The sequence below is a fragment of the Crocodylus porosus genome, unplaced genomic scaffold (assembly GCF_001723895.1).
Source record: "Crocodylus porosus isolate Cpor-Errol unplaced genomic scaffold, CroPor_comp1, whole genome shotgun sequence".
NCBI classification, from domain to species: domain Eukaryota; kingdom Metazoa; phylum Chordata; order Crocodylia; family Crocodylidae; genus Crocodylus; species Crocodylus porosus.
This window is the reverse complement of record NW_017728886.1, coordinates 232,638,195-232,650,264: the sequence shown is the minus strand read 5'-3', so window position 1 is coordinate 232,650,264 and position 12,070 is coordinate 232,638,195. Positions and strand designations below refer to the sequence as shown.

At 42.3% G+C, this 12,070-nt stretch overlaps 1 protein-coding gene across 9 annotated transcripts in view; it reads right to left on the bottom strand.

The window, feature by feature from the left end:
• Positions 1–12,070, bottom strand: part of MATN2 (matrilin 2) — an 87,106-nt gene that overhangs the window by 4,175 nt on the left and 70,861 nt on the right. For 2 of the 9 annotated variants that reach the window (XM_019550985.1, XM_019550997.1), the window contains 6 exons: positions 11,768–11,890; positions 11,548–11,670; positions 11,334–11,456; positions 10,796–10,918; positions 7,143–7,556; positions 3,083–3,235 (listed from right to left, as the gene is read on the bottom strand). In XM_019550985.1, coding sequence (XP_019406530.1) covers positions 3,083–3,235; positions 7,143–7,556; positions 10,796–10,918; positions 11,334–11,456; positions 11,548–11,670; positions 11,768–11,890 — 1,059 coding nt within the window. Of the gene's footprint in view, positions 1–3,082; positions 3,236–7,142; positions 7,557–10,795; positions 10,919–10,956; positions 11,186–11,333; positions 11,457–11,547; positions 11,671–11,767; positions 11,891–11,993 lie in introns of those variants that run through there. The other 7 variants (XM_019550990.1, XM_019551004.1, XM_019550961.1 and 4 more) reach the window with 6 other exon arrangements.

Genomic DNA, 12,070 nt, shown 5'->3' with positions numbered 1-12,070 from the left:
CAAAAGCCCTCTGGGTTTTTTGCATTTTGTGAAAAACTTTTTCCTCGCATCCACAGCAATACCTCCATATCTATCTTCTTCTCATATAGAATATAAACTGGTGTCAAGTCTTGGAAGTTGTAGCAACTAAAAAAGCTGGTCTTGGGCATGTATAATGAATAAATGAAACTGCAGTTGACTTGGCTGTAAATGAGGGTCTGGTCACTTTAGTCGGGGAGTCAAACAGATGGATGTGTTGCCACCTCCGTTGCTTTATTGGGTGCTATTGGCTAAGTGCTATAAACACACTGACTGGGCGGGCTGATAGGCTCAGATGGATATTCCTACACTGTTCTGGGCACCTAACTTCAAGTAGTGGGGTCTCATTTCTAGAAGTGCTGAGAACTGTTTTAACTAAAAATAATAGGAACTGTGGTTTGCACATAAGTGTTACATAGTGCTAAGTACTGAAAAGTTAGGTCTTGGGTGTCTGAAATTGGGCACCCAAAATTACTTTTGATGTTATATGTTTATGTAACTCAGTCAAACACCAGTTAACTATGAATATTATCAGGTCCTCAATAGTGCTGTGACAAGAAATTAATTCATATTAGTTAATTGGGTAGCGCTCCCATAAAATAGTCATAAGCACCACAGAAAAGCCCATGAGGAAATTAACCATCTTCAGTAAGGAAGAATTTCTTTACTGTCCGAGCCCCCAAGGTCTGGAACAGTCTGCCAGCGGAGGTGGTTCAAGCACCTACATTGAACACCTTCAAGAGCAAATTGGATGCTTATCTTGCTGGGATCCTATGACCCCAGCTGACTTCCTGCCCTTTGGGCAGGGGGCTGGACTCGATGATCCCCCGAGGTCCCTTCCAGCCCTAATGTCTATGAAATCTATGAAATCAGTAAATACACCCACATTTTGAACAGTGAGAACAAAACAATATTTAATAGTTGTCAAGTGAGGACAGCCCAGTTTCTTGTGTAGGAGAAAAGCCACAGAAAACACTTTCTCAGGATAGAAAGGAAAAAGGCCGTGAACCCCAATTTTGTACTGCTTATTCATTAAACAATATAAATCATAGCCCTTTAACTTGTAAGAGCAGGCTAGGATGGGTTTTCTTCTACTTGGAAATCCTGGTTATGTTCCTGGTTCAGTCTGCCTTGGGAGAACCATGACTTCAGGCTGGGGGATTTGGGATAAGGCTTTAAGCTTCTTGTGACTGAAAACTCCCTACTTTGGGTAGTTGGTTTGTGGTGGCAGATCATAACTCACTCTAGGAAAAGCTGTCTGCACAATCTGAAAGGCACCCGATACAGCTCCAGAGGGAGCAGACGGCTAGAGACCATCTAGTAATCCCTTAGTTGAGAAGCTGAAATAAAGTTGCTGGATGTACAAAGAAGGACACAAATCAAAGTTACAAAACAAAGTAATCCAATGAAAGTGAACAGTTAGCCTGTTCCTCTGCAGGAGGCAGGAATTTCTGGTGACCTGAGCTGAAGGGAAGGAGTTGGTCTTGAAGCATCCAACAAACCCTGGGCTGCCTCTGAATTCCACAAATCCAAGTCAGTTCCCTATTATGAGAGGAATGGGGAAGAAGCTGTGCAACAGACTAGTGGGACTGAGGCTTGCTGAATACTGGAGGACAAGTTTCTACTTTAAAAACACTAGAGGGCAGGATTGACTTAAGTTTTTCTAGCAAGTCACATTTCTGAAAAACTAAATGAAATATATGGCGATTAAATGGTGCTGCAGCTACCTGAAGGATATATTTTCTGCATGGACCGCCAGGGTAGATGGTATACAGAAATTGGCAGGGTAGCTGCCAGAGAATTTTGGACTAGAAATCTTGCCATGTTTTTAAGAGTGTCATCAGCTGTTTGTTGGTCCAGCAAGAGGATTAATTTTATGCATATTATTTTTCTGCAGATCAGAGGGACCTACCAGTAAGATATTTAGGATTGAGGCAAAGGCAGAGACTAGACAGTAAACAGGTTTCTTAGACTCTTTTTCCCCTGTAGCGTGCTCTCTTGCCAGCCAGTTTTGTACAGCAGAACCAAAAAACAAACAAAACTTCCCCCTGGAATGATTAAATGCAGTGAAAATGAAGCAACCTCTTGAGATTCCTGATTCAGAATGATATATGAATGAATGAGTGACACTTAAGGGCTAGGAGTATTTGACTGGGCAGAGAGCATAGCTTGGTCCCTGGTGCACAGATACCCCTTCCAACTCAGATTCCCTGTTGTTTTTACAAAGGAGCTCACAGGCGAGTGTCTCATACTTGTTACACAATGTGTGGGTCAGATTCTGAACTGGAGAGCCAAAGACCTGGGCTTCTGTACAAACTGAGGTTCTCCCTGTTTACTTCCTGATTATATTTCATAGATTTCATAGACATTAGGGCTGGAAGGGACCTCAGGAGATCATCGAGTCCAGCCCCCTGCCCAAAGGGCAGGAAGTCAGCAGGGGTCATAGGATCCCAGCAAGATAAGCATCCGATTTGCTCTTGAAGGTGTTCAATGTAGGTGCTTGAACCACCTCCGCTGGCAGACTATTAAACTACTTGTTTTGGAAATGCTAAAAAGAACCCTTAAATACAAAGCTACTAATACAGGCCTAAGAGCAATTCAAATTGCTCAATAAAACATAAATAATTTTGAATATTTTCCCCAGTGTTCTAATGAATTAAATCATGTTGCTTTAGCAGGGTGCGGTTCAGCGAGTTGCTGATCTAACTGCAGTACAGGGGGAGGGTATATTCCCAATCCTTTTGGGTTTTAAAAGTGTATGTTTTATAAACACCTTTACTGGAATTGAGAAAAGAAAAGGAAAAAATGATCTGTGCCTTTGGCCCTAGATTAAGGTTTTATGTTCTTCAAATGTTAAGCAGTCAAAGTATGACTCTTGCTGAGTGACTCAAGTTTCTCATGTTTCAGATAAACCACTATGTGGTATATCCTGGGCCTGTATTATGAAGGAGGTTAGACGACATTATTCTAATGTTCTGTCCTGGTTCTGAAATCCATTACTAGAAGTAGCTACAGTATTTCCTTTTCTATTTCCTTTTTTCTCAGTGAAAGTGGCATATGTTACCTTCACAGATTCTCTTTTTTAGCTTTTCACTTATCTCCCCCATGGAGCTGAAATCCTGAGCATAGAAGAGATGTTTGTCTGATGGCTCAGAAGCAATTTCCCGCAGTTCTTCCTCAATTGCTTTTCCTATTCCAACGGCATAGATGGTTATACCTGGGTGCCAGAAAAAAAATGCATGCTATTACTAACTAGAGCAACATTCAGATCCGCCACCCATTTGAAAGGAAAATGCAAGTATTAATTAATTACCTAGCATCACAAATATGGATACAAAGATGATGTTTGGATAATTCCAGCTACACATTGCTTAGGTATACACTCAGTGGCTCCACCACCAGAACTTCTGGTGGCAGCAGCTTCCCCACCAGGTAAGCCAGACTGCGTGCATGCTCATGTGCTTCTGGCCAGTCTGCATAGCAGCTGGGACACCACAAACAAAGGGCACTTCAGGAAGCCATGAATAGGCCTTGGCAGCTGACTGCAGGTCTGGTAATGTCTCTCACACCTTCAGCTGGCTGCTGGATGGCAGCAGAAGCCTTTGCTTGTTGAGATACTGTAACTCTGCCAGCAGAGGTGCTGCACACACCAGTGGCAGAAAGATAGTGCAGAGTAAGCTCCCAAGTTCTGTGTTTCATAGAATCATAGAAGTCGGGTCGGAAGGGACCTTGTAGATCTTCAAGTCCAACCCCCCGCCTGGGCGGGACAAAAGATTGGACTCAAATGAGTCCAACCAGGTAGTCATCAAGCCTCTTCTTAAAGATCCCTAGGGTAGGAGCCAGCACCACTTCCCTAGGAAGTTGGTTTCAGCTCCTAGCCGCCCTGTGAAGTAGTTCTTGCGGATGTCTAATCTAAACCTACTCTCTAATAACTTGTGTCCATTGTTCCTTGTCATGCCAGGGGGCACTAGGGAAAACAGTGTCTCCCCTAAACCCTTCTGGTCCCCCCTAGTGAGTCTATAGACAGTCACCAGGTCCCCCCTCAGCCTTCTCTTGTGAAGGCTGAACAGGTTTAGGTCCCACAGTCTTTCATTGTAGGGTCTGCCCTGTTGTCCCCGGATCATGTGGGTGGCCCTCCTCTGGACCCTCTCCATGTTGTCCACATCCCTCCTGAAGTGGGGCGCACAGAACTGGACGCAGTACTCTACCTGTGGCCTGACCAGCATCGCATAGAGCAGGAGGACCATCTCCCTGGCTCTACTTGAGATGCATCTGTGGATGCACAACAAGGTCCGGTTAGCCCTGCCAACCATGACCTCACATTGTCGGCCCATGTTCGTCTTGGTGTCAGTAATGACTCCAAGATCCCTTTCTGCCTCCGTGCTCTCAGGAAGGGAGTTTCCCATTCTATAAGTGTGCTGCTGGTTTCTACTGCCTGTGTTGTTCTAGTAATGGAGTGCTTTACTGTTGATTTTATTAACCAGAAATGTTCCAGTCTAAAAAACCCTAGAGGCTTGGCTGCCACTGACAAATGAACCTGAAAGAGCACTGAAAGAGCAGATGCAGGGAGAGAGAACATTTTGGATCAACCTAAGCAGTGGCACTGACAGCCCCTAGAAGGGAAATTGGGACATTACATACACACAAGTCTTTTAAAAAAAAAATTTATTTAAGGCAGGGGTTTCTAGCTTGCTTGGTCTCCTGGGCCAGTTTTGGACTATTGGACTCCACAGGTGAAAGGGCAGGCAATGGCTTTTACCTCTCTGGGTACCTGAGCTATTGTACTGAAACAGGGATACCGGCACCTCGAGGAGCAGCACCAGCCAGATCTGGCCCATGGTCTGTATGATTGAAGTGTCTGGTTTCAGGGGATTAATGCTCTTTTTCACCCTGAGAGCTGGGCTGGGAGAAATAGCTCTCGAGTTCCTCTCATGAGAGGGATGTCAAACACACTGTGTGTAAGATGGAGCGCTCTTCATATCCCTTATTCCAGCAGTTGGCATGAAACTTGTAGTCTAACCTGAGTAAAGTAGAGCGTGAATCGTTCAGAGCTGGGTAGTTCACAACCCACTTAGTGGATAGAAGGTTGCCAAGGCATATATTCCAAAGGGCACCTCTTCTCCACACAGTTGGAGCGCAGCTATGGCTGTGCACGGCTGACTGGAATGCCCTTTGAAATAAAAGCTGCAGCTATGACACCTCATTGAGTCCCTCATAGGGGTATACAGAGCCACAACAACTACCTAACTAGTTCACAAATCTTCATCTTCAGAAAAGGGTAAGGAACCTACTCTGAGAATTATCCAGGTTCTACTATACTTGTTTCTGGTTATGTCAGGCCTGGCATTAGAAAATGCCCTCACTGTACTGATGCCCAGGATTTTTAAGAATAGTGTTTAATGTTGAGCCTTGTCCTATCAGCAAAATGTCACTGTGAAATGAATACATGATATTTGCCTGAGATCCTAGCTGTTTTGAAAAAATAATGCAGCAATAATCTTTCAAGGCCGGAAGCTCTTTGTAAGAAAAAACTTCACATAGAAGGCATCAGATAGCCATGCCTCCATGCTTTGTTTCAGATAAGATGTAGGATGTGGCATTTGCATATGTTCCTTCTTTATTACTGGTTGATAACATCTGAGTACCCACTCTGAATTCTATCTCTTGCCCTTCTGGCAGTGCAGAAGGGCATGATGATATAATAAATGCATCTTGTCTATCTCCACTTTGAACATTATATTATGCACTGTCCTTATTTTCTATCAAGATTGTGTCTGACATTGTGCTAGCCAGGAAAATAAAACATCCAACATATTACAGAGGCTGATTCAGTTTAATGAATGGGACCATTCATGCTGAGGTCTGTTGCTTTTTAAAGACTTGTTGATATCAGTAACAGAACATTCAGGGCCAAATTCATACTCATAAAGACATAGCCTACAATGGGATTACACTGGGGAGGTATTTGGCTCATAGTGTCTCACATGCAAGTATATGTGATCCAAAACTGATGTGTTCTTTAGTAAAAGTGAGACTGATTTGCACTGCTCTCCAAATCCTCTATTCTACAAAGTCTGCATGGTTTGATGCAGACTTCCAGACCCTACTTATCTCTGTACTAAAACCATGAGTTTTCAGTCCAATTTTCAAAAGTTTAAAAAGGGGCATTTTATGGATTTTTGAGACTGCAAGCTATTGTCCCTACTCTGAACATTACCCCACTGCTCCTTTCTCATCTTGTAATTTTACTTCCTTTCTTCTCATTACAAGAGGGATATCACCTGGGCTACAGGAATTGGTGTCACTGCTTGCATTCAGCTGTGCATCATCACTTGATCAAGTGATAAAGTGGGAAGTGATAATGGATTCAAATATCCCCTAGGGGTTTGGCAACTGTATTTGTCACAGTCCATCACCCCAAGTATTAGAAGAACTGTTAATAAAACAGAATTTGATTGTTTTGAGGAAAAAAATCCCCTCCCCCTTTTTTTGTGGAAAGTTTGCAATTCTTTCAATCAGCTCTGTATGCAGAAACAGTGATTCTTGTTACAGGTAACTGATCAGAATGGATTTCTGCCATCTTGCTCCTGGAGTAGAACTTTACAGGTATACAGAACCATGTTTACTGGTCAAAATCACCAGTCTTTGTTTAAATCTAAGCATAATCTCTCATGCAGCTAGACAGACCTCTACATGCTTCTTTTTCCCCACAAGGACAGTAGATAGGGACAATAAAGCAATTTATAATTAATTCCAAATCTGTGATGTACTTTAACAATAGTAGTATGTAATATGGTATCTCTGCCAGGTGGTTCTTCAGTGGAACAGTGCATGTATGGTATTCTGAGACTTTCTTGTGTGATATTTAATTCTTCATCCAGGTTAAGTTCCTCTATGCATACATCCAAAGCATGGCACAATATTCAAGGTAAGCCAGGAAACTACTGTGTACTGAAGTACGCAACCCCTGAAGGTTCAACATGTAATTCTTTGTGGTAAAACTGATTCTCCCCTGCAGAGGCTACAGCAGTACATGCATTAGCCAGTGTCTTGATCAAGGTACACTGGAACATTTTATTCATAATACTACCCTAAAAAACAGTGATGAAGAAGTTGCAGCTTACCATTCTGCTTTGCTTTGCCAGCCCACTCAGAGACTTCATCTTGGGCTCGTCCATCTGTAAACACAATACAGACTCGAGGGACCCTTGATAAAAATGGCCTTGCCCCTTCTGCTTCAGTAAAGCTTCTCTCAAACATTTGTTTCAGGGCTAGTCCAGTCATGGAACCTTTCCCCATGTATTTCATTTGGGATACAGCCTTTTTCATTTCCTTGGCTGTGTTGAATTGTCTTAATGTAAACTCTGTGCGGACTTGGGTGGAATACTGAAGCAAACCAACTCGAGCAGATTTGGGAGAAATCTCAAGCGAATCCAAGATTCCAGAGACAAACTGTTTCACAATTTCAAAATTATCCTGCCCAAGACTTTTTGAACCATCGATCACAAACACCAGATCAATTGGGCCTTCAGTACATCCTGCATGAATAAAATAAAAGCAAAAAATTAAGATAGCAAGACAGACCAGTGATTAGGGCTTTAGTCTGGAACTTGGCACCTGTATTAAACTCATCCCCTGTGAGCCTAAGCAAGTCAATAGGGCCCAATTTTCAAAGATGTTCAGATACCTAAGTCTCACTAAAAATTAATAACAACCTGTCCTTACCCTGCAGCTCTTCCCAAGTCCTATGTCCCTGATTGGGGAGCCAGGGCCAGGAGCTTCCTGCTGCTGGGGCAGGGGGACATTGTTCCTCCCCCAGTGATCCCTGCCAGCCCTGAGCTAGCACCCAGTTGGAGCCTGGAGCCCCCCCTGGTGGCACCATGGGCCCACTGCATGGCTGCAGAGAACTGGATGCAAATCTGCTCCTTAATTCCCGCCTGTGTGGGCAGCTGCCAAAAACCCTTACTTTGGAGTATCTTACACCAGAGTAAATTCAGACAGAAGTAAGTGCATGTGCAGATGTGCCCTTTGTGTTTTAACCCCATTTTGTAAACAGAAATCACTGGTAATACATTCCTAAGTCCCAGGAGTGCTGTGATGCTAAATTCGCTAATGCACTGATAATCTTAGATATTACCTTGACCAGTGCCATGGCTAGTCTTTAAATCAATGTACTAATAGTTCACTGTCAGTTTTACAAGAAATGAATTATTATAGCTTATTATGAAGTTTTTCTCTGCTGAAAATCCTACTAAAATAACTATATTTTTTATTTCATGTTACTATTTATGCTGTCTTCTCATCTGAAACTTCAGGTTTTTTCGTTACTGCTTGAGTAAGGCATAAAAATAGTGAAGAAAATTAATGAGGATTAAATATAATTATTTCTAAATTCATCATTCCCATAGAAATGGACTCTTATTGAGAATGGACAGAAAAAAAAATTAATACGTATTTAAATAGTTTTAGGTCAAATCTTGTAATATTCATTCACCATCAAACTTCACACCAATTCTTGAGGGGAAATTTGTCTGGGGGAAGACTATAAGATTCATGCCTTTATTTTGAGACATTTCCAATATCTCCTTTGTCTGTACCCAATTAACTTTGACTTATTAATTTTATCAGTGTCAGGATCAGCAGACTCAGAGTACTGATCTGTTAGGCCAGGGACTGGCAAAATATGCCCCAAAGGGTAGATCAAGCCTGCCAAGCACTTTCATCCAGTCCACAGAGCCCACCAACAAATTGTGCCCTGCCCAGCCCTTCTGCCAGTGAGGTTGGGAGCAAGGCACCCACACACACACCCACCCCCCAAACATACCCTATTGCATTGTTTCCACCCACATGGGGGGAAGAGACTGGCCCGGCCAGCATTCAGCTTCTGTGTGGAGTTGCTGCTGCCACTGCTCAAACCACCAGGGACTTACTCTGCTTCTCCGGTCTCCTGCTGGCTCCAGTCTCCGGGCAGCAGGTAGGGAAGCAGCAGGAGCAGGGCTGCAGCTGGGTCTGAGCGTACAGGTTGAGGATGGAGCTGGGGCTGTTAGCAGCGTAGAGCCTGTGCCCAGGGCGGGTAGTGGCAGCACAGAGCTTGGCTGGGCACCATGTGGGTATGTGAGGGAGGATGGGGGAGTGTGGGAACTGCTCCCCCCCGACATCCCATAGTGCACAGCCCTAGCAGGTGGAGGCAGCAGTGGCAGTAGCAGGTGGGGTGCTTAGAGCACAGGCGCCCAGCGGGGCATGGCTCCAGCCAGTGCTGCACATCGTAGTGAGGGATGCAGCCTCCATTGGGCCATCTGTATTGCTGGCTTTCTCTGCCACTCAGCAGCTAGGCTGTTTTGTTGATATTAACATATTTAGCATATTTTTCATGGTAAAACTCTAAAAATTAACTTAATATAAATATCAACTAGGACTTTGTCCTGCCTACAATTTGGCATAGTTATTCAGAATACAACTACATATTGGGATATAGCTGTATTCTTTAAGTAACATAAAACATTGTTGCTTATATGTAATTAACATTTAAAAGATAACTTTCTTATATTGTTTAGACGGTAACTCATTGTTGCGCTGCTTATTACAACTTGAAGAAAGAGACAAGTGATCTTTTGTTATATTTTGCAAAAGACTTCTACTGACTGCTGAACAGAGTATGGCACACAAAAGACCAATGGAGTTAGCTAGCTGAGTTTGTCAGAAAAGAAAGGTAGGTGTGAAAGATGCCTACTGCTGGACTCCCTCTAAAAGCGGGTGTGGGGGTAGCTTGTGTGTGCGAGAGCTGACAACACAAGCACTTCTCCAACAAAATGCAAATGGAAGCTAGTAGTCTCAAGATGCAGCTAGCAGCACTGCAAGAGCTGGGACCAGGGTAAAATCAGCTGATCCATGGAGAAGAGACTGGCTGTTGACCACTCGGCTACCACAACCAAGTCCTCGATCTCTATAGGTCAGGATATAAAATTTCAGGGAACAGCTTGCTACTTCCTTAAGCAGTAGGACAACAGTCGGGGGAAGCCATGACACTTTCTTTGAAGGCTTGTAGGAAGAGGCTAAATAGCTATCCACTTGGGATGGTATAGGAACAGTAAATTATGTGCCTGTGCAGAGTTAGACTAGATGGCTCATGAGATCCCTTCTCATGGGGATATCCTGCTGCAATACAAACCTAGTAATAAAAGAAGAGGAATGTATCCTAATTGCTGGAAAGGAGGGACCTAATATCCCAAAGGTTAGGCAGCTGTTCTACAGAGGAGAATCTGGTAGATATAGTAGATCACAAACCTAGTGTTAATCAGCAATGTGATATTGTTGCATAAAAATGAAACCTCATTCAGGGTATATTAACAGGCATAAAATATGCGGGAAAATTATTACTCTTCTTTAACTAGTATAGGTAAGGCCTTGGCTGAAGTACTGTGTTCAGTCTGCTCACTCTAAGATGTAATGGGCAAGGCCAGTGGAGAGCAGTAAGAATGATCACAGGCTTATAAATCATGACCCATGAGGACAAGATGAGTAAGTTTGTTATTTCTAAAAACAAGAAGAAAAGATTTAGAAATAATGATTTTTATACTTTGTTTTATAAAGCCAATTCTTCTTACTTTCTTAATAAGTATTGCTTACAAAGGCTTCAAGTTGAATTTTCCATTTTGGTCAAGTATGCCTTGTGATTTCTTACAAGTTTTGAAGAAGCCATACCGGATCAATTTACTTTACACTAAAAGGCATGAATACTGAAGACAGAATTAAATGTATTAAAGATAAAAATACTTACTTCTGCACTTCTTCCCATTGATGTCTAAGACAAATCCTTTGTGACACTTGCAGATGTATGAATCATCATTGTTAACACAAACATGCTCACAGCTGTGGTCAACTGATTTGCAGATATCTTCACCTGGTAATAGTTTGGATATTTAATATAGCATCCCATTTAAAGTACTGCTGTAAATTCAAAGATTACAAGGACAAAATTCCAGGAAAATGATTCTGAACTTCTTTGTGTATAATGACATATGCAAATAAATGTCAGGTTACTCACTTCGGCAAGTTTTCCCATTGTCTCTTAATATGAATCCCTCATTGCACTGGCAGGTATATGAATTGTTAGTATTAACGCAAATATGCTCACAGCCATGGTCAATGGACTTACAGAGGTCTTTATCTGTGAATTATTAAGAAGGTTTGCTAATTAAATCACTTTTACAAATGCAAACATCATAAGGATGGTCTTCCAGTTAAAAGAAAACTGAGGTTTCTTCTCTCCTTATCTGCTGAAGACACAATTGTATGGTAAAGATCAAGCTACTTACTTCTGCATGTTTTCCCATCCTCTCTTAATATGAATCCTTCATAGCACTGGCAAGTGTATGAACTATCAATATTAACACAAAGATGTTCACAGCCATGGTCAACTGAATTGCAAACATCTTTATCTGAAAATAATTGAGAGCACTTGCTCGTTAAAACACTTCTTGGAAAAGAGAGATTACTACTTAATCTTCTATTAAAGATCAGGCTACTTACTTCTGCAAGTTTTCCCATCCTCTCTTAGTATGAATCCCTCTTGGCACTTGCAGATGTACGAGTCATTACTGTTAACACACACATGTTCACAGCCATGATTGATTGATCTGCAGAGGTCTTCCTCTGAAAATTTTCAGAGAATTTGACAGTTAAAACACTCCTTGAGATGCCTACATAACTAGATCAAAGATAATCCCCCAATAAAGGGCAAGCTACTCACTTTTACATGCTTTTCCATCCTGTCTCAGTATGAATCCCTCATGGCACTTGCAGATATATGAGTTGTCACTGTTAACACACACATGTTCACAGCCATGGTTCACTGATTTGCAGAGGTCTTTATCTGAGAATTGTTAAGAGAATTTGATAGTTAAACCTTTTCTTGAGATGCCTAGATTACTAGAACTAGAACAAGGATAACCCCCCAAAAACGGCAAGCTACTCACTTCTACATGTTTTTCCATCCTGTCTCAGCATGAATCCCTCATGGCACTTGCAGATGTATGAGTTGTCACTGTTAATA